The following is a 23,445-nucleotide window of genomic DNA, read 5'->3' as shown; positions in this document are numbered from 1 at the left end:
TTTGGTATTAAGGGGAAAAAAATTAAAAATTCAGCATTGAGAGTGAAATTTTCTGAGGAAAAAAATTCTTATCTACCTACCGATCGAATTTTTTCTTCTAGATACGGGAGAAGGCAAACAAATATTATTCAAAAGTTAGCTTTATTTCAGTCTATTCAATAAGTATAAGCGCGTATACAAGGAAGTATTATGCTACAAATTCCATCCTGTGTACCTGCCTTTAAAACATTTCATTCTGTTAGCGATTGAAGGTTGTCATTGAAATCTTTAGTTAATAAACTGGCATCTGTGTGCCATAGTTTTCCTGTAATATGCAATCCTTGTAAATTAATATTTTTTGTTTTTTGTTTTTGTTGTTTTTTTTTTTTGAAACTTCTGGAAGCTGTGTTTGAAAGTGAACAATCAAATGACACTGATTTAACATAATAAAATATTGGATTAAACAATAAAACTCCAACAACAGCAAAAACGTTTCATGTTTTTAATTACAAGTTTTACATACATTACGAATTTACATCACTATATAGATATTTAACTATTCACGACTGACTTTTTGATCTTACTACGTCAACTTTGCGTTTTGTTAACAGTTTTTTTTTTCTTTTACTTGATAATTCATGTACATATTCATCTAAAAATACATATCTAAATGTACGCATTCTACGCTAAGTGTTAGAAGCATCGAATCATCATTTCACACGGAAAGGTGCATTTCTTGACTGGTTACTACTTGGCCTATAAAACATTGGCAGACTTGCACATCTGAATAATAATTCCTTCTAACACATTTAATTTCTGACACCCTTCACAACATGGTTTCCCTTGTGGTTTCAGCGTTGTTCTTTCCATTCTCTGAAGGAATAGATGCGTAATTCGAACATTCCTTATTTATTGGTATCGAAAACCTTGCAAACATTCCCATAAATGTCTCTCTGAATTGGCGGCTCATTCCACAATAAATGAAAAAATTCAGCGGATAAGATAGTAAAATAAATGTGTTTGAAATTAGGGACAATAATTTGAATGTCTCGCTTGACATGAAATTAAGTTCAAAATTGTTTTGGATGAGATGCAAAATCACAATTATACCCAGAGGTAACTCAACAAGTAAAAACAAGCCCACCACGCATACCAGCATTAGGGTTGTACAGTTGTTATCCTTCAATTTCATGGATTCGCTCCTTTTGTTTTGTTTAAGAAGCTGCATTCTTCGTTTTTGAGCTGTTCGAAGTGTCCATATGAGTATCGAGTTTATCACCACTAGGATAGTGCATGGGACAAGATGAATGAAAATCGCCCGGAACCAGAAGTAGAGATTGAAATACAAGTCCTCATTTTGGACGACCCACGGAGTAATTTGCTCGATGCATGTTACAATTGTGTTGTTTGGTGCGTTAGGTGAAAACATGGGAAAAGGGATGAATTCAAAATCAAAGAAACGCGCAATATGTGACAGTATGGCAAGAAAGTAGATTATGAAAGATCCAATGACGACATTTTGGATGGTACAAAATCTTCTGGCGGTAGCTGTGTGACAGATGTAAACGTAACGTTGAATGGCCAACGTCACCGTTAGCCAGATCGAGGATGTGTGGAAGATGGTCGGAATAAGCTCGCCGAGAAACCTGTAGAGGTAACACCAGTGATATTCCACAAACTCCTCGTAGTTCTCCAGAGAAAAGAAGTGAATGAATACAGGAAGCGGTGAAATTCCAGTGAATGTGTCAGAAATTGCCATGGCAGCCAGGATAGCGTTAGTGGGTGAGCGCATGTGCCTCCGAAGAAGAATGAGTACTACGAAGATATTTGTCACCAGAGTGAAGAAAATTAGAACGGGGGAAACGAATCCATTTACGTAGTACGCCTCCGGGAAAGGATACATAAAAGCGAGGTGGAAAGGGAACGACATATTCGGGAAAAAAAGTTCCTCGGAACCCTCCATGTTGGCGATTACTTTGCGTGTGACTCGAAATTCAAGAAAATGATCTTAGATGTGGTTCTTTGTTGTTTTGAATCCGAATCCTTACATGGCGTGTCAGGGTTTTTCGTTTGAGGGAGTCACTACCCGTATTTCCTAGAAATGAAAAAGAGATAAATAATTAAAGAATAATTTATGATGATTGACTTTTGTTGTCATATATAATATATTTGCCCTTGAAACAGTTTTGTCGCATGTTGTAACGATATCCCTTAAAAATGTCTTATCTAAGGAAAACGTGGAGTAAGACAAGATGTCTTCTGAAGAACAAATTTAGGGAAAACAATGAGATTATCAAGAGCTCATTCTATATCCTGCTGATGCACACTTAACTGTATTGTATACATAAATACAAAACAAAGTGGTGTTGGAAAAAAGATCATCAAATGAAATTACTCACTTAACCTTATATCACTAGATAAAGTGGTTCTCACTGTTTTATATTTCCTTAAATAATAATAAAGTATCAGAAGAGTACAGCAGTAATTTTGTAAGTTAATACCATCAGGGAAGAGCTCTCGGTTTAAATTATGCGCGACCTGAGAACCGGTCTGTAATCGTTAAGTGCCAGAAAATATATTTTCTCAATCAAAAAAGTTTGGATAAGGTTCTCCTAATGTTGAGCTGCATGTAAAATATGATTTGGAAAGTTTTGAATTCTCTCTACATGACTATTTTAGTCACGAGAAGAATTTGAAGCTATAGGGATATAAACATGTGTAACTTACATACTGAGCCCATATAATAACAAGGGAACAAACTTTCATAAAGTCTCTTTTCAAGTATTTTACCAGTTTTCAATAGCTTGCAGGCCACTGCGCTACCACAAAAAATGTAGGCCGATGTCTATGAGCCTACACAATTTATATATATTCTGGATGAATGTTTTAGGCTTTAGCTTTGTATTTCATATCCATAGTCCATCACTAGTCAATAGGGACTATATATTGTTATATATCAATAAAATATAAAAAGTCATCAGTTCCCTCCAAATGCACACAATATACAATAATCTAGTTTTGACGGTACTTTATCCAAAACTTTTCTCTGCCACTTTAAACATCTGTGGCTGTAGATAGTAGCATTTATCCGAGATGTTGTTTGTTTGATTTACCATCATTATCGACGTCACGTGTCACATACAGCCAAGTTAACGCCCTCTCTGCTTCGCCAACAAAATATCGTATTTTTGTAGCGTAAATCTTCCATAATCTCTATGGTTGGATCATCTTAATCTATTAGCGGTTGAATTTATTTACATCGCTTCAGAATTCTTTTTAATATATCGGTTCATATATATGTATCAGCTGTATGACGTAATTCGATTATAACGGTTTAATAAGAAGTAAGGCATATATCAATAAACTGCAATTCAAGAAACACATAAGAGATTCTTCGAACGAAATTTCTGCTTGGACCAATCAAAAAGAAATTATCTTTATTTTAAATCTGAATTTAGAATGCTTTTTTTCCCTTCATAATAGCTGTTAAAATCATTGGTTGTATTTATTAATCATTGAAGATGCGACAAATTTTAGAACCGTCTGGTTTATCCAATAAAAAATCTATACTACGTGAGTCTTCGTCGTTTGTTAAGGGGAATGCATTAATATTTTTTATGATCTGAATTATGGTAGGTTAGAATAATTTAGTTCAAATAAAATGGTTAAGTACATATTCACGCGAGAAAAATTCTGCTTGTAATTGCTCGTCAAAATTTACAAGCGATGCTCTAATTTATAGTCAGTAATTTTATTTCAAAGCATACGCACATGAACGAGACCGCTGTAAGAGCCAAATTGATTCTTATGAAAAAAGTAGTATGACTCTGATAAAGTGGAGAGATTTCTTTAAAGTGAGCTTCCCTGATGGGCGAGGGAGCGAATAACGGGTTTCAGTGCCCTAATGTTCGGGAAAATAACTAAGTAATTACTCTCGTAAAAAACCCTGGCGCTACCGTATCATTAAAATGCCTAGCAATGTTTATAATTTACATTCACAAAGGAATTTGAAATAAAAAAAAATAATCTTAATTGTAACCAAATGATTTAAGTTGCATCAACGATAAATTGGCTTTTTTATCAAACAGGTTAACATATGAAACAGTTTCGTAGCGATTTAATTTTGATGCTCAATGAGCGTTCAAACCATAAGAAACGTAAATAGAAGAGTTTATTTAGATATAAACAGTTGCTTCGGATAAAAAGATATAGGATTCTTTCACAGGGTATTTTTATTTAATTGGAAAAGTACGTGCGTTTATCTGAAGATATGTCATTGACAACTCGCCATTTTTTGCAGAAACGAATTATTTTTAAATCAGTGATGCCGAACTAGCTATACGGTATAATTCGACAAAATTCTTTCCATTTGTCAAATAAAAGATTATATTTGGGTGCACCCAGCTCTAATCCCAAAGAAAATAACGAGGACTATTTTTCTCTGTCCAATTAATTTACATGATACTGCAATAAAATGCTTTATGTCAGAGTCTATCTACACTATCAGTGTTTTTAACAATGTTAACTCATTTAAAATCAATATCACAGAGGTTTTTAATTGAATCAAAGCAGTCAAACTTTATTAGAATGACAGAATCACCCATTGACAATTTTGGTGAACATAAAGAAACATTGCGCAGAACCTTCATTAGTTCGAGGCGGTAGTGCGGTTGGCAGAAGTTCCCGGATGTCGCAGTAAATTACAAGCTATTAAATTGATGGAGCAATTTTGGCCCTGTCGTGCGACAGGTTAGATATTTTGTGAACAAAGATAGATTTCTATTAGTCGTGTTTAACTTTTCCTGTCTTGAAGTACTCGCCAGGTCATTTTACATATCTTTTAATGAAGAATTAATCGAATCGCAGACTAACGGCGACTTAGAATGCATCGCCAGTGGTGTTGAATGTAGCATACTAAGTGAATTATTGATCTACTTTGGAGGAAGAACTCAAGTTTGATAGACAATAATAAATGCATTGTCAGTTCTTTAAGATATATATCAATAATTCTCATAAAATCAGGGAAATATTCCATAAGCAATTCCATTCAATGAATGATTTCTACATGCAGTGCAAATTATATATTGCTATTGTTCAGGACTAGGTCAAATATGTCTTATAAAACTGTCTTTAATTTTATTTTTCAGCAGGTGATTGACATACAAACACAGTCCTTTACAGTAGCTAATTGAGGGAGATTGGAGGAGGAGTGGTTAGAAAGATAATTTGACAGTCCCTTGTATCTGTGTCTTAGTCTGAATCTACCACTTGAAAGAAATTTTACAACCTATTAAGTTCAATTTTCAAAGCAGAACTACAAATCAGCAAAGGAACTATTTTTCCTGATGCCTGATAACATTTATGTAATTTCAAACAATCACAATTAAGATAGGAAGCGATGCGGTCGTTAACAGAAACAGTTATGGAAGCTGGCTGGCAACGCCCAGAGAGAGAGAGAGAGAGAGAGAGAGAGAGAGAGAGAGAGAGAGAGTCACAAAATTCTATCAAAATACTGAAAACTTCATTGTTTCACTTCAAGTACATTTTTAACCTCAGGTCTCGTTTTTTTCTTCATGCATCGGATTAATCAGAAATACGTGGACTAGGAGATTTATCATTCCAATGTATTTATGTTTCTGAAGGCCTTTTTTGTTGTCCTATTTTACAGGCTAATGCTACTTAGAAGATTTTTATGGCTTGGAAATTACGTTTAATGTTTAGGACCTTCCTGGAAAATTGCAAATTTCTGAGTGACATGATCTGAAACGTGGTAATCTGCTCCACAATCAAGATTTATTGTCCCAAATAAAAACTTTTCCCCACTTTTCATGGCCACTGCCGGGTACATGAAAGCATTGTAGAATGCCTAGTTCTATGCATTCAGCGCGATAGCCTTGCTCAGTCAAGATCTTAATTTCTGATTATGCCAAACTCTAAATCTTTATTATTGATATCAATACGTATTTTTGGGTACTAACATCATCTGTTCCAGTATTTCATATCTAAATCTCAACGTACTCATCTGTTTTGTTTCAAAATTAAAAAGTGTCAAATTAATTCTCTTAAAATCATGCAATTTCCTGAATTTAATTTCAAAACCCGATCCCTTTCTCAAGCAACAAATATATTGTCTCTAAATTTGTGGAGTTTAGAAATTAAAATATGTCATATGGTGTCTCAATCAATTTGTTTCAAAAATCCATGGTTTTGTCTACACTACCAAATAAAATACCTTGCTCAGACTATTATAACCTACTTATTAGAAGGTTATTCCTAAGAAAAACGAAAAAAAAATATAAAGCAAGATAAAATTAATTCTGCAAAACCAGTCAAGATATAACATGTTCGACCTACCTTTTATAACGGCCAGGTGTTTCAACAGTTGACTTGGTTTTAATCAAAGCTGAAATCGACTGACAAGATACAAGCCATTCAGAAATATTTATAATCATATCTACATGGCGATATAATATGATAAGACATTTAACTTTCATTCACGCCCATTCTAGAAGCTAATCGGATTCTTTTCACAGCTCATTTACTTATTTTACTGTACATAAACAAGAATATCATCTCCGACATATAAGTGTTTATAATTAATTTATGACTAGAACGTAATATATACATATAGAAACTCAGTGATGTAACTTACAAGCGTCAAAATAGTGCATTTTTAAGTCTCAAAGATTACGTTAATTTATCCATGACCAATTTTTTTATTGATCTAACATTGGACATTTGCATAGATTAATAATAATCTAAAACCATGTCCAAGAACGATGAAATGTAGGAAAATGCTGGGATTCTTCCTCTACATATCAAATTTCAACTATCTTAGTATCTAACGAAGTTTCCAGGGGTACTTAGCGCGCCTCTTTAATCTTCAACCCATTTCTTGTTGTCTTATGAATAGGAATTATTTTACAACTTAAAAAAAGGCTCTTGTCTTTAAATCGACGTTCCCCGCATGGAAACACATTATTCGAAAGTTAATTGTTCTAGAGTCGCTCGTGAGGAATACATTTCGAATTCAAATCCCTCTCCCGGATCTGGAGACCGGCTGGTCGGAAGAGACCGTATTATATCGAAATATATCAAGTTTATTTATTAATCATACTATTTTTTATTATTGCATTTTGTTTTTATAAATCACAGTGATTTTGAAATTATGATTACTCATGCTTGGTTCTCTTTATATATGTTTTGAATGTTCTATTAGAAAGAGAGATCCATGACACCTGATCCCACCTCTGTTGTTTGCTCTGTTGCTATTTTGTATTGTTTTAATGACTTTGATATTGAATACTGTTCGTTATCTCCATATCATTCATCTCGATAAAAAAGAATCACTCCTGTGTTTATAAGTTGCAATGCAAAGAAGCTCATTAAGTTACTTACTTTCGTTTAATCGCAAAGGATTACAGTGTAATTTAAAGAACAATTTCTTTAAACATATATTGCATGAAAAATATATAGATGACGAACAATATTCAAGCTCACAGGTCTATTAAACTATACAAAAAAGCGGAGCAATCACGGACCTTCAAAACATCAGAGGTGGGATCAGGTGCAATGGAGGAATGAGTATCCCAAGCCGACCCTTCATACCCTCCATGCGCTCCTTGCCATGATAGGGAAATAAATGGAAAATCTGTGGTCAGTTCAATGTGTAAATAATGACCTACAATTGGTCTTTAAAACGTCAGTCAGCATTTGACTCAATGATAAATTGTATTTACTGACAAGGTCATTGTATCGACCATAGAACTTTCGAAATGAGGACTTTAAACGAGCCTGCTGTTATTCTTGTTTCACAAATTTATTTGTCAATGATTTACCTCATTTTAGAAATTGTACCTACATAGCTAGAGCATGCCCTTGCGTATCGAATCAACTGAGAGATATAAACCCCGTAGTGTGATGAAGGAGCAAGGCAAGTTGACGATCAAAAATTTAAAAACATAACGTTTTTCAAAGAGCTTGGTTGTACGATTACTATTAACGTATTTTTTCAAGTAAAATATCCAGTTATGAAAAACACTCTGTGGTATCTTTAATCTCAAGCTCATGGGGATATATAGTATCGACATAAGAATGGAAATACTTCGTCGATATATCTAAAGTTCGAGCTGCAGGCTACAGCAAGTATTTTCTTCTTTTCACAAAATTATAAGATTTTTGACAAATTCTGCTTAATATGAATACAGAAATAGGTCTGCTAATAACGGGGCGCAATTGGTATCCATGGGGATTTCAATAGATTAATGAAAGATCGGGTTTTCAAAACAACATAGAAGTTGTCAATCAGAAACTAAAGCATCTTTTTGATGTGATCTTCAGAGTACTTGTGTGTACAATCAGAATGTGTTTTAACAAAATAAATGACCAATAACAAGGTTAGTAAATTTATGAGTTCCATTTTTATTAAAAAGCAGCTGTCAATGATATAAAAAAAGCCTGGGCTTTAATCTATCGTGGGGAATGATTGTGGATTAAGTTGAAAAATCATAAAATTTTAAGCTGTTGATTTTGGTAAAATCTTGTGATTTTAAATTTTCGAAAAGTTCCTTGGAATTTAAGTATCCACATCTGATTTACACCACTTCTCGAATATATGACAAACACGTTGATGAAACAAGAAAATCAACAGTTTTGTTTAAAGTAATCATTTTGCAAGTTCTATGGTCGATACATTGACCTAACTTGTCAGGAAATACAATCTATCAAATACAATCATTAAGTGCAACGCTTACTTACGTTTTTCATTCCTAATTGTCGCCCGCGTGTCACAGCGTTTTCTCTAGAATTGCCGAGTAAGGAGTTAATCCTTATATAGCAAAGTTCGAATCCCACTGTGGGACATGGAGACCGGTTCTTCGGATGAGACCAAATTAACCGAGGCTCCATGTCGCAGTAGGTGCTGGCACGCAAACAAACAGAGGAAGAGGAAAACCTATATATCCCTTGTAAGAATTTAATCATACACGTTACATTTGACGGCATCAGGTCAAGAGATAGCGTAGAATGGGTTTTCTGATTAATATTTGATTGCTGTCTGATTTACTTTTGTATAAAAATGTTTAATACGTGATAGTATGGACACCAGGTACAGTGAACGAATGAAACCGGGTGCTTTAGAATCAGTATACACCTACTAGGTGCCGTGAACTGTATACTGTCTTACGCAGTTGTGTGAACCAAATGTTGATACCGTGCACCTCTCGATGCAGTGTTACACAGAACTGTAAAGCCAGGTAGTGATACCAGGTGTTGTGTACCAGGTGCAATATTACCAGATTCTCTGTATCAGGTATATTTAAGGCTCGGAAAAATATTGATATTTCGGTACATTGCAATACGACAAAAATATCGTATTGCAATACGTTTTTGTAATACCGATATAGTGGCAACGACGACAACTTAGGATTCCGGAACTGGCTTTCATATTAGGCACCATCAATATCCAAATCTGAGTACGCAGGGCACACAAAGTAATGATGGAGAATGGCAAAATTGTAATGAAACCCGCGACGAACTACAGATGCATGCCTTAGAAAGACTATAAAGGTCACTACTGGGTGTGTAGCAATGTTTTAACAAGTGGAATGCGCGTCAGAAAAGTTTACATCTAGTGGTGTCATTGAAAGGACAGGCGCAGACTGTCCTCGGTAATATGAAAGGGGATGCAGCTCGTACGTATATAGATTATATGATGCATTAGAAGATATACCTGCACCAACCAGTCAAAGAGAGCTATATCGGGCAATGCAAAGATAAAAGACAGAAGACGTCCGACACATTACAGAAGCTTGGTGAAGCTAAAAAGACTCTTGGCTCACCTAGCTCACCCGTCAGCATTCTCTTGCATCTTGAGACGTCCTAAGTCTCTAAATGATGCTTTGCCTTTGGCGGTTGTAATTCAGGCTTTCTGTAGAGCCGAACGCCAAAATCGGCATGATGTCGGATTCGCAAGAGGAACTGCTGGAGAACAGGAAATTATCAAAGAATCTAATAAAATCTCTAGTGTGAGAGTCAAAATGAAGCAGATTCACAAGATTCATTAGAAATTAAGAAAGAAAAAAATGTAGATATTACTGTAACGAACAAACGCCAAGACCACCCCGTTCTTATCATTTGAAACCTGATGCTTTTCAATGTAAATGTCACGAGTGCAAAAGGTGTGGTCAAAGATTCAAACACTGTTTGATGAAGAAAAAAAATTGAGAGGATACAAAAATCTCCGTCAAACGATGAAACCAAAAACATGAAACAAAAACAAGGATCAACAAGCAACAAAGAAGTATCAAGTACAGTCGCGGTCAAGTAAAGACAATAGGGGATCTGGCCTGCTCATCAAAGGTTTGATGAATCAATATGCCATGCAATATGTTGGTTGGTACCGGGGCAACCTTGTCAGTTTTAGTCGATAAAAAGGAGATTGCTGACTATAACCCGTAAATCAAAGTACGCTAGGAGCAGATGGGACACACCTGAAATAAACTTTTCCCTTCGTCACTTCGATTCGGTGAAAGAAGGATATGGAGATAACGAACAGTATTCAATATCAAAGTCCATAAAACAATACAAAATAGGAGCAGAGCAAACACGGACCTCCAAAACATCAGAGGTGGGATCAGGTGCCATGGAGGAGTGAGCATCCCCTGCTGACCGGTCACATCCGCCGTGTGTTCCTTGTCATGATCGGGAAATAACGGAAAAATCCGTCGTCAATCCATTGTATAAATAATGGACTAACAATAAGTATGAATTACGTCTGTCAGCATTTGTCTCAATGATAAATTGTATTTGCCGACAAGGTCATTGTAGCGACGATAAAATTTACAAAATGATGACTCTAAACGATACTGTTGAAAATGAATTTGATCCTTGCTGTTATAACAAATAACCAAACTGATGGCATTTTCGGTTTAGGTTTCTTATACTCAAGAAGATGTTTGGTGGGCATTTCACAAATAAACATTTATGTTTTTAGTGTTGAGCATTATTCACAGTTACGCAGGTTGTTTCCATGTAATTATTAAAGAAACAAGACCTATTACGACTAAAAGTGAGTTAGTATGTTCATGCCACGTGATTACACCGGGGGATGGTTCTACCGCTACCGGGACCATTAATGATAGAACCGAGTACAATTCCAAACATGTCGAAAAGCCTTCTAGGCCAGGCCTATGGGCCATAAAAGTTAGACGAGCTCACTTTTGATCTCAGTCTCACTTTTCCACAAATTATTCCTTTGGAAAATTGAGACTGAGATCAAAGGTGAGCTTGTCTAAGTTTTATGGTTCCCAGGCCAGAAGTCTTTTGAGCCTTAATTCCAAACCTCCACAAAAAAGAGCTTTCTGGTAATCTCGTAAGAAAATTAATTTACATATTGTCCATGTGGTCATACCAATAATTTTGGAATCTTGGACATTGAATATGTATTCTCTGCAACAATTTTGGTGGTACGGTTCACCGTAGATTTCTCAAAACGTCAGCTATGCATTAGAAAGAAGCCGAATAAAGTTGATATAATGAAAACTTGCGTCCGTTGAGGCTTAAATGAAAAAGAACAAAAGACGGCCGCAAAACTCTCGTGAGTGCAGAAAAAAGAAACATTAGATAAAAAAAAACGACTCTGAATCTACACAAACGAGGAAAAGACCAACTAATCTTTTTCGAAGCTTTCTTATTAAAAAAAACATTGCATTTTAAAGCTTCCTTAAAATGAACTTGACGATCTTTAATTATTTTTTTGCTGACTTCATAAATCAAAAGGGCATTCAACATAAGAAAATAAATAGTCTTAACTATTACCCTAAAAAACATGCAATATGTAAACATTTTTACCTAATACTGTAATAATATTAACTGCACCTAGGACGATCTACCGAATTTATTGCATGAAATATTTCAGTGACCAAACAAGGAGTCTTGAAAACATGTTGACATTTACAAAAACATCCTTTTATTTCACTGATAGGCTATTTTACTATTTAGTCGACACAAGTTTTTTACCATTTTTATTTTATATAAAAAAAATTGCACGTTCTCATTATTTACTTGCTAATAAGATTTTCATGTAATTTAACACAAGATGAATATTACACTCGATATGACATTTAAATGACACTCCTCACGTACAGAAGGAATATTATATAAATTATTTTCAAGTCCTGTCTACCTAGCTACACGAAATGCAGAAAAGTTTAAACAGATGAGTGCTTCAAACAGTTGCTAAGTGAAATATTGTCATGAAGCTTTACTACGAGGTACCTGTCACAAAAATTGGCTTTAAGCGAACTATTAGATTTACCTCAAGGTTAGCTTAAAGCCTTCCGTAGCAAAATTGACATTAACAGAAATTAAGATATCTGTCTTAAAGAACATCAGGAAGCAAGACATGCTACTCACTGATGTTATTTCAACAACTTCATTTAAAGTCGACATTTCGATGTGACCTAATAAGCAAATGTAAAATATGAATGGGTCGTGTTTATGCTGATTTCTCAAAAACTAATCGTAGAGCCTACGTTTTTTATACTGATTTTGACTTCTGGCGAGTATCTCTAACTGATAAATATATACATAGGACTCTCGGCGGTTGTGATCGGACAACATAGGATGCTTACTCCCCCTAGGCACCTGATCCGACTTCCGGAATTTCCAGGGGTCTGCATTTCCTGTCCTTTTCACGTTGTTGTATTGTTTATTTGACTTTTTCGAGATCGATCCCTGTTTGTTATCTTCAATATATTAAGTTGACAGCTGCTTTTGATAGATTTCACATTATGCCTTTATAAGAAGTTCTTGTTGTAGAACTGACATCAGGCTTTGCAGGCTTTCCTTTGCCTCTCTTTTGATCGCTTTTTCAAATGCAATAAAACTGAGAATAGTTTATTTCTAAAAACACTTAAAGAAAACAGATGCTGTTGCTTTGAACTCGACATAAACATATATAGTCGAGCTGTTTTCTGTAACAGTTTTTACAGAAAAACATGTACTCAGTACGATCAATATCTTATCCAAGGCAGGCTACTAGCAGATAAGCTGATGTTGCAGGGAAATCAATAACCTTATTTCACGTCGACAGTCCATAAATCACATGGATCACATGATCGTTAAAAAGACCTTGTTAAGAGTACAAATACTGCATACAAGGTATCGACGGATCGTAGTTTGGACTATGTGTTTCATAACTATTGTTATGCCTTTTTCATGCTAAACCTGACTAAGGAAAGTCCCGTCTACTTATTCAATGCATAGGACCAACGGCGGATGGGGGTCCGTGTTTTATGTTCTAATAACCAATTTCTATTGTTTGTAAATTTTTCTAGATGAATCATTTAACTGTTGTCGTTATCTTTATTTTTCAGATATATTATAAGTACTAGAGTATTTGACTATAGATATCACAGCATTTTTCATTTTGAGAAGTGTATCAAACCACGGTTAACGCAAAAAAAGAAGAAACAATACAGACTGGTAGCAGAGCAAACACGAACAACAAACATCAGAGGTGTGATGTTGTGCCATGGATAAGTAAGCATTACCTGTCGACCGGTTAAAAATTTCGTGGGCTTATCATAATCGGGCAAAGGAAAATAATCTGTACACAAATCGGTGTGTAAATAACTCTTTAATAAGTTAAAAAAAACAATCTGTGACATTTTGGAGACTGTATTTACTGACAAGATCATTGTATATGGACCATAGAACTTAAATTAAGACTGTTGATAACCTTGATTTTTTCAACTTGTTTTTAGTAGGCTGCCTAGTTTTAGAAATGGTGATTATGCAGAAGAAGTTCTTGTGTATCGATTTTTGTTAGCTTACAATTAACATCTTTCACTATTAAATATCTATACATGAAATGGAGTTCAAAGATCAACAGATTGCAAGGATACAATAGAGTTCAAAGATACAACGGAGTTCAAAGATCAACAGAGTTCAAAAATACAACAGAGTTCACACATACAAAAGAGTCTTTAAGTTTAAGTTTTGAGTTTAAAAATATAATAGAGTTCCAAGTTCAACAGCGTTTAAAAATATTACAGAGTTCAAAGATACAGCAGAGTTTATAGATAAAAAAAGAATTCAAAGATCAACAGAGTTTACAGAATCTGTTGCATCTTTTATTTTAAATTCTGTTCCACAAACCAATACATACAGTACGTCATGCTTGTATTGAGGCAATCAAATCGATAAATTCTGTCCACATTTGATAAACGCATGTCCTTCCAGGCAGAATTGATAAAAATCTTGACAGGTGAAGTAAATCACGACTAATTTTTGATGAAATGTTTCTATGTTTCAATTTTCTATGTTCAAAGAGACAACTTGACATTTTATTTATTCTTAGCACGGAGGAAAATATATTATAATTAGAATTAGAGTGGTCAATCATTGATTTCTAAGCATTCACCTTATCTCTCCTTAATATCATTTCCGCTTAATTCTTCTATTCTTTTGACACGCAATGTTGAAAGCAACGACTGTAAAATGTAGCAATTTATTGCAAATTTCCTGTCTTGTTTTGTATATTATCATTTTTTTTCTTTGATAAACAAAAACTTTATTACAATTTTATTCCCTTTCCACCAAACTTACTTTAACCATTTTTGTATTACTGCATTTATAAAAGGTAATTGAAAATATACTCAATAATTAATTTGTTTTTAGAAGAGATCACAAATAGGACATTTCACGGAGTCAAACGTAAGAATTTATTTGTTAAAATAATGCTTTAAACACCAAAATAGTGGACAATTTGATTCTATCAATAATGCGAAATAGCAATTGATTTAGATTTTTTTTTCTTAATTTCAGTGCATTTGTTTTTAATTTTTAAGAGACAAGATGCTTGCTGAGTGTCATTTGCAAAATGTGAAAATAACGAAACGCAATGGGCATCAAAAAATCTATACACAATTTAGATTTGTGAACAATAACATAAATAACGCACCTGCTGACATTAATGAGCTGGGGTCAGATGCCTTGGAGGAATAAGCGTCCTCTGTTGACCGGTCACAGTCGCCGTTAACACTATATATTACTCAGGTTAATGGGGCTTTCTGTTGTCGAACTCAGTATTAAACAATGGCCTAATAACTCTTTATGTAAGATTTCAGACAAAATGCGACTCAATGTCCGGTTATTTTTACTCAGAAGTTCAATGTTACGGCCAATGGAAGATATTTAATAAATTCAGGAAGAAGAGTTTTAGAATCCAGTTTCTGAGAGCACTGCTTATGCGACTTATTTCCAAAGTAAATAAGGAATAGCTTATATAAAGCTCATTTTGAAAAAGACAGAGTAAAGCAGGTAATCAAAATTGTTGTAGTTTTTCATACATATTATAAACACGAATAAAAAGGAAATGCGTAGAAGTGATGAAGCACAGTAACAATGAAAAAAAACCTATCTTGTTATTTGAACAAAGTGTTCATTCCGTGTTGGTATTCACAATAGAAATTCTAGTTCTTGTTTGAATTCAATTCAGAGAATTCAGATTTCAAATAATAAAATATATTGAAATGACAAACAATAATCATACTCAAGAGTCCTTAAAAACAAATCAGGAGCAGATCAAACAACATAGGTGGGATCAGGTGCCACAGAGGAGTGAGCATCCCCTGCCGACTGGTCACATCCACAGTGTGCTCCTTGTCATGATCGGGGAATGATGAAAACATCCGTCTACAATTCAGTTCGTAAATAATGGTCTAACAACTAGTATAAAAAAGTCTGTCAGCATTTGACCTAATGATAGACTGTTTGCTGAAAAGGTCATTGTATCGTCCATAGAACTTACAAAATTATGACTTTCAACGAAACTGCAAATATTTTTATTTATGAACTTCATAAAGTCTGCAAACTCCGAATGTTTACATATGTACATAATAATGCAAAGAATATATTTCATAATGCAAAGATTTCACGCAGTATTTTGGTATATCTTCCTTAAAAATATATTCAAATACCCTTTTCATCTTTGAAAAATCACAAAATATATAATGTGGTTTCATTCACGTAGATTGACATCTGCAGTTATCAGACGATTACTTGCAATATGTCTGCATGATAAATGTTATTTTTTTCACTTTCTAATTATAGATATTTTAACTCAACGGCCCGATAAAAATACGTGGTACTTCAATTTTTTTGACGATTCATATAAATACTAGGTTTGAACCAAACTGTGACTCAAGATCTTAAAAGAAAATCAGTTTTAGAGCAGACAAAACAAACGTAATTGTACAGCTGCATTTGACAGGTTGATTCTTTTAAAAGTAGAATCTTAAGTTGTAGAAAGTGAAATTAACATAATTAATATTTATAGTCACTCATGAAAAATATTCAAAAGATTCGTAAATGAAACTTATTTTATGTAGCCAGGTGGATTGAGAGGTCAAAATAAAAGTTTCTGGGCATACATCATATCTCTGAGTGATAGCTTTATTCTGACCCTTGCAACACGGTATGTCTGTAGATTAATGAGGTCACAGATAAAAGAGGTCAAGGTCGATGCTGGTTGCTCTGTATCCGATAAACGTCACCAGTCCTTCTACGGATATCTTATTATTATTTTAAAAGATTGCAGCAATTGGTGAAAAGCCGGATACTGTCTCAGAAATTCCATGAATTATCTGAGAGAATAATTTTAAAAGTACTGTCGGATAGTGAAAATTCATTTTTGTTTTGTATTTTAGGTATCAAAATATGAGCTTGATTTACCAAATTCTTTATTTAGACATGACATTTAAATATATTTTTAGAATGACTAATATTACAATTTGTTTTGCACATGATTCACTTTCTATCCAATACTTAGATCAACATTGTTATTTAGCTTGCATGTAACAGACCTCCTCATGCATCAAATTGATAATGCGTTCATGTCCACTATATGAAATAAATACATATGTATACTGTATATAGTTAATGAAACAGTTTCGTCACTTATTCAGGAGACTGGGTTCAGAAGTGTTCATTTCCCAATCATACGGATTTATGATGATAAAGCAGTGAGTGACGACTACAACATCAGCAATTTAAATCAAATATTTAGCATTGAAAAATACAGCAAAAATGTATGTTCACTATCATTTCAGGTATTGATAGATTTGTTCTGAAATATCAGCGTCCAGTAAGGTAATACATTGATGAATATCATGTCCAAGTTTCAAGGCGTTTGAGTAAAAGAAAACAAGCCTTCAATTCTGAGATATCTTTTGGCGGGACTTTCGTGTCATGATCACGTGTCTATTTTGAAGTCCAGACAGAGATTAGCAGAGGATGATTCCTTATAAAACCGGATGAACCGTCTTAATTTTAGGAGCTGCATGCGCCGGGAATCAATACCGCTCCACTTTGCGCCAAGATATTTCAATTAAAAAGTATTTTTTTGATCAATATGATTGGCTTTGTAAAAAAAATATCACATCTAGCTCCTATCAAATCTATGATAAATTTAAGGACAAACATTTCTTATTTTGATTTGAAAACTGTTCAAGTTTGTATTATTACAGTCCTTTGAACACTCTTTCATTTGTATACACATGGTATACACTGTATAACCTTGTGATATTTGACATTTGCATTTACGAATCTTTACAGAATGATCCGCTGTCATTACAAGGAATTTATTTTCCCTCGGTCATACTTGATGATATATTGAATTTGATCGGTTTTAAAGGTATTTCATCTGGAATTATATGTCAGCAGTTCCATTAAGCATAACATACGCACTTGATAATGGTGCAGTATTCCTTTAATCTTATCTTGTCCCGTGTGATGTTGTTGTTTGTATTAGATGGGCGTTGTGAACACAACAAAAAAATAAAAGCATAGGAATTATCATTAAAATCTCTGATTTTGCTGTATTATTCATGCTTAATTCTGTTCCTTAGAAGTCGTGTTTATCAGCCTTATAGCATTGACAGAAATTCCAAACATCTCGTTATTCACGACTTTGTCCTTAGAGTGTATCTATTATTCGAGAACTTCAAAAGAATAGTTCGTCTTAATATAGCTGATGCATAGCGTTAAAATCTTAATCCTAAGTATGATATATTAATTTTGCAAAAGACATCTTATTTAAAGACAGAATACACGAAGACAACTACTAGCGTTTTTTATGATACCGTGTTCCATGGTAACCTTTAAGGTCCATTGATTTATTATTACGAGAAATAACTCTTATCTGGTTTAAAGGTCTATAAATGTTTTGAAAAATCGTCATTGTAATTTTTTTCAGCAACTTATGCAACAAAAGCTTTAATAAAATTGTTTGCGTAATAATTCTAAACCAATTTTTTTAATTCAAATTCTGACCGACTTTTTATTTAACTTATGGTATGGCAATTATCAACACTGAATTGTCGACGGTTTTCCCATTATTCCCCGATCATAACATGGAGCACACGGCGGGTGTGACCGGTCGGCAGGGGATGTTCACTCCTCCATTGCACCTGATCCCAGCTCTGATGTTTTGGAGGTCCGTGTTTGCTCTACTTTAAATTGACTTTTAATGGACTTTTAAGCTTGAATACTGTTCGTTATCTCGAAATATTTCATTTTAGAGTCATATACGGTAAAGCAATTTATCTAATTGAACAGATCTGGAGAGATTTTCCTTGCTTTGGACAGGACTAATTTATAACAAAATTCTTTGTGTCCAATCTCAAAAAATATGGTATTTGGAGGGTCTTTCTTTATAAAATAATGAGTTAAAAAGTAAAAATAAAAATCGTGGGTTTTTAGAAAGGACATTTTTACTGCGTCATCAACATAGCTTAGGACTATAGATAGGTATTCTTATTTGATTAAAAACGGATTAAATGTCGTCGACGAATATATAAAAGTTGAATTAAGGGTCTCACAGAGAGACCTCTTTTTAAAATGGTTTCAAAAACATTCTTTAAATGGTTTTCAATAATTATATTCTTATAGATACAAATATACGTCTTCTTAAAAAGAGATACAATTAGAATTTGGGAATTGCAATGCATCGTAGGAGGACTTTATTTCCAAAATTTATATTAAAATTGCCAATTAGAAACTCGTCGTCTTTGAATATCAAATTCGGAATACTTCCGTGTAGCATATCATTGTTTTAACAAAAAAAATTGTGTATGACCAATGACAAGGTAACTAAAATAAAAATTAATGATCTACATTTCCTTTCAAAACGCAGCTGTCTATATGACTCAAATAAGCATGAACTGTAGTTTCTCTTGAGGATATTACTTAGAATGTTGAAAATTACGTTTTGAAATGCTTGGTTTTGGTAAATTTGTAGTTTAAAATTTTATAAGATTTTTCAATTATCCGCTCCAATTTAAATAATTTCTTAAATTTATATTGTCGCACAGTACTTTCCAACTTTCTCCTAACTGCTGTTGATATTTTAATGAAGAGTCAAGAAAATAGGATTGATATAACCCTGATGACGGATTTTTCCGTTATTTCCCGATCATGACAAAGAGCGAACAGCGGTTGTGACCGGTCAGCAGGGGATGCTCACTCCTCCATGGCACCTGATCCCACCTCTGGTGTTTCGGAGGCCTGTGTTTGCTATGCTCCTATTTTGTATTGTTTTATGGACTTTGATTATTGAATACTGTTCGTTATCTCCACATCCCTCCTTACTAAAATCTGCTATCATGTATCTTTGTTTCTTTGTTGATTTTTATGTAGTTTATAGATCTTTCGGCAGAGGATGCTTACTCCTCCATGGCATCTGATCCATGTTTTTGAGGTCCGTGTTTGCTGTGCTCCTATTTTGTATAGTTTTGTGGACTTATAATAATGAATACTGTTTTTTTATCTCCATATCCTTCATCATATACATGCAGACAAAGTCGTTCAAATTTGATTTAATTGTTAGAAATATAAAATATATTCAATACTGATATGATTTTGAATTTTAAAAGATGTTTTCTACTTATAAAGAACACTGTGAGCATAGAACATAAGAAAGATTACTTTGTGCAAATTTTAAGCTATTATTTTCTTCTCCAAAAAATATTGAGCATTTACAGTGTAATGTCATGATGTGAAAAATATTAAATACACTGTGTAAAGACAACAAACAGTTTTCCAGCTCAAAGATTCACAGAACAATACAAATCAGAGGCAGGAGAAATACGGACCTCCAAAAACACCAGGTGCTGCAGTAGAGGGGAATATTATATAATCTATATATATTCCCTATATAATCAGGGCATCAACTATATTTGGAAAGGCGGGGTGGTTTGCATAATGGTCGAAATTGCTTGTAGTCATTTTTTAAAAAATTTAATCTTATTTGTCAAAATATTAATTTACACTATGGAAATCTCTTGAAAAAATCTAAATATTTTAAGAATCAGCAAACAATAAAATGATTTTTTTATTTTTTCTACACGGTCACGATTGTCAAGTGGTAGGACGCACATTTCGTGATCAGGAGAATGAGTTTGATTCTCGTTCTTCGTAAAGTTCGTAAATGTTCTTTCGCCAAGCGATAGGCACGAAAAGTGAGAATCATGGGTCTTTCCAAAGCTATCTTAAAAATTGAGGACCCGTGTCGCGGTATGCCTAACCCCCTCTGCTGAAAATCTCGAAGTGGCGAGCAAAGGTCTAAAGGAGCCCTCAACTGTAGTTAAAAATCCTCGTTTTGGGACGTTAAACAACATACAAATAAAGACCTTAATCGATACTCACATACATCTTTTGTTTAAAACAAAGCATTTGTAGATATATAATCATAAAAAAAAATGTATTTACTTAATTAAACATTCAAAACACTCTGAAACATATGAAGGAGACAAAACTTAACCAATCAAAGGGAGACTGAAACATCCTGAAAAATTCAAATTATAGAACCTACAGCTGGCGTATATGTTTTATCATTATCAGTATTCAATTCTTTAATGTGAATGAAGAAATTTAAACCATGTCCAGGACATAAAATAAAACCCTTAATCTCAATAGCTGATTTTGGCAATTCAATTTTTGGTATACTCAAAACTAACACTTATTTGTAGAGTTGATGTTACAAAATTCTAGCTATATATAGCACAAATAGAAGTTTTAGCATTTCACAGACTGTCAGTAGGACTGTAATAATTCGTATTATTATTCGCAGACATTCGGATAACAGAGTTGGCTGATAAAATTTCTGAATGGATAGGGACTCTAGGGATTTATTTCAAATAAAACTCTCTGACAATTTAATCGACAGCATTTATCATAACAGACTAGTATTTTCTCCATTGCGAGTTTATAAATCAAATCTAAAAACGTCAACTATAAACAAAGCTTCTATTTTATAATTTTTTTTTAAAATTTTTAGCTATAAATCAATAATGAAAAAGAAAACAGCAACAATAAAATAATTTAAAAAAAAAACCAAACAAACAAACCAAAAAAAAACAAAACAAAACAAAAAAAAAAACAAAAACAAAAACAAACAAACAAACAAACAAACAAAAAAGAAAAAACAAAACAAAACAAAATAGAAAAAAATAAAACAACAACAACAACAACAACGCTAACTTGATTGTGAAATATGAGGCGAATTTATATAAAATTTTAAAGTCTAAAGCTTTGCAACTTGTTTTCTTGGTTATAATGTCTGAAATCATATTAATGGGGAGAAACGGAATTTATTGTGTCGTATTGCACTGATAAAAACGACAGGGGAATACTGTAATACCTGCATTATGTACTTCTTAGTAATATATTATATTAATTATTTCGAAATGGTAATGGCCGGTACGAAATGTATAGACTATAATTTACTAAGTTCTTGTTGAAAAAACATGCTCGAGTAATACTATTCAATATGATTGTGTTTAATTAAGTTCGAATATATATACTTTCCACATTATAAACTTCTTAACTGCAAAAATCGAAATTGTGATTACGAGGACTTCTTATAGATATTTCGGACTAAAACCAAATGGTACAATGTGTTTACTAACTCCAGGAAATAAATGAAATAACGTTTTAAATATTTTGATAAACACCCTTTTTATATTTGCTTTAAACAAAATATGTCTCTCTCTTCTCTTAAAAATGAGCACAACACTTGACGACTGAAGATTCGAAAATTATTAATTATTATAACTCATAGTTAAAATAAACTGGATAACGTGGAGTACCCATTATTGCTAAAAAAAAACACACACACACATGGGTACTCGCACATTATACGATGCACTTTTAAATTTATATTATTCTGAAATCATAAAAGTCCGATACTCTTATCACTAAAAAAATTAAAAAAAAAAAAAATTAAAATTAAAAAAAAAAAAAATAAAAAAAGAAGAAAAAAAAAAAAAAAAAAAAAAAAAAAAAAAATTAAAAACAGAGATATTAAAATATGACTTACCTGTGGTTAGTAGAAGCACTTCGGGAGTGTGAATAACACCGTTATCCTAGATTATTCTCAGAATCAATGAACGAGCCGCGCTCTACGTCTCTCTGAACATCAAAAAGCTTTCATCTATCTAACACAGAGCCTCGGCTCTCAGGAGCTCAATCCGCCAGTATCAAACAAATATTCTTGTTAATGGCGCAACAGTCTTTTTAATATTACGTCTTCCTCAATAGATTCCAGCATAAACAAATCTGTGGATGAGGCAGGGTATTGCGTCCATTATAACTAAGTCTCATGAACTTGAAATTTACGTTAGCGCTGTCGGGGACCTTATTTGATGACGAAATTCATTTATTCAAAATCTTTTCACGATTACTAGTTGATATGATGTTGTGAAATCTAAGAGCTATAGATTTATTTTTTCAAATCATGCTGTTTCATCTGGATTCTCATTACAATGAAAAACATTGGTTAGCCGTTTTTTTTTCCGAAAAAAAAATTATATCAAAATTCCTTAAAATGTTATATAAAATCAATAAAATGATATTCCCTTTTTCCTCTTACCGTTTTCAGGTAAAATTGCCAAAATTCCTTTGACACTTCTTTACTAATGGTTCGTTGTTTCCCCTAAAAATAAAAAAGAAAGTGCTAAAGTTTTCAATTTCGAAAATAATTTACTGAAAAATACATATAAAAACCAAATAAAACCAAGACAATAACAGGAGGTAAAAGAATTTAAGCTCCGTGGTCGGAAACTAATCTTTAGGACATGTTTTCTTCATATAAGTTGGGTATTGAGTGTACATCATGCCCTTTTCAGTGAAAGAAAGATTAAACGGTACAGTTTTAACGGTTGTACTTCTGAAAAATTCGTGGATTTCTCTTGTTTCATTATAAACAAATTATGAAGCTGGACCCAGGATTTTTGAAGGTATCAATTAACTCTAAAATTTCTAAAACTGTCCTTTGAGCATGGGAAACGGCGTCTTTTCTAGGGCATATTAGTCGTTAATTAAACGAAACAAAATCTAACGTAGGGTACCAGAACATCTCAGCCCGTTAACACAATCGAGGAATAAGTACCAGGAACTGCGATT

At 33.4% G+C, this 23,445-nt stretch overlaps 1 protein-coding gene across 2 annotated transcripts; it reads right to left on the bottom strand.

The window, feature by feature from the left end:
- Window positions 1-511: 511 nt before the first annotated feature.
- Window positions 512-22,615, bottom strand: LOC134261089 (sex peptide receptor-like). 2 transcript variants are annotated; one of them, XM_062743561.1, is made up of 2 exons: window positions 22,361-22,615; window positions 512-2,074 (listed from the first exon to the last, which is right to left on the bottom strand). In XM_062743561.1, the coding sequence occupies exon 2, from the start codon at window positions 1,940-1,942 to the stop codon at window positions 806-808; it is 1,137 nt and encodes a 378-aa protein (XP_062599545.1). In that variant the 5' UTR covers window positions 1,943-2,074; window positions 22,361-22,615; the 3' UTR covers window positions 512-805. The 2 variants fall into 2 exon arrangements, with proteins under 2 accessions (XP_062599545.1, XP_062599546.1); XM_062743562.1 differs by lacking the exon at window positions 22,361-22,615 and adding an exon at window positions 6,334-6,388.
- Between the last annotated feature and the right edge of the window lie 830 nt (window positions 22,616-23,445).

The sequence above is a fragment of the Saccostrea cucullata genome, unplaced genomic scaffold, assembly GCF_032062105.1.
Source record: "Saccostrea cucullata isolate Sc308-1 unplaced genomic scaffold, CSIRO_AGI_Scuc_v1 ctg1875, whole genome shotgun sequence".
Lineage (NCBI taxonomy): Eukaryota > Metazoa > Mollusca > Bivalvia > Ostreida > Ostreidae > Saccostrea > Saccostrea cuccullata.
Note: the sequence above shows the minus strand (reverse complement) of the source record. Positions and strands in the feature narration are given on the sequence as shown.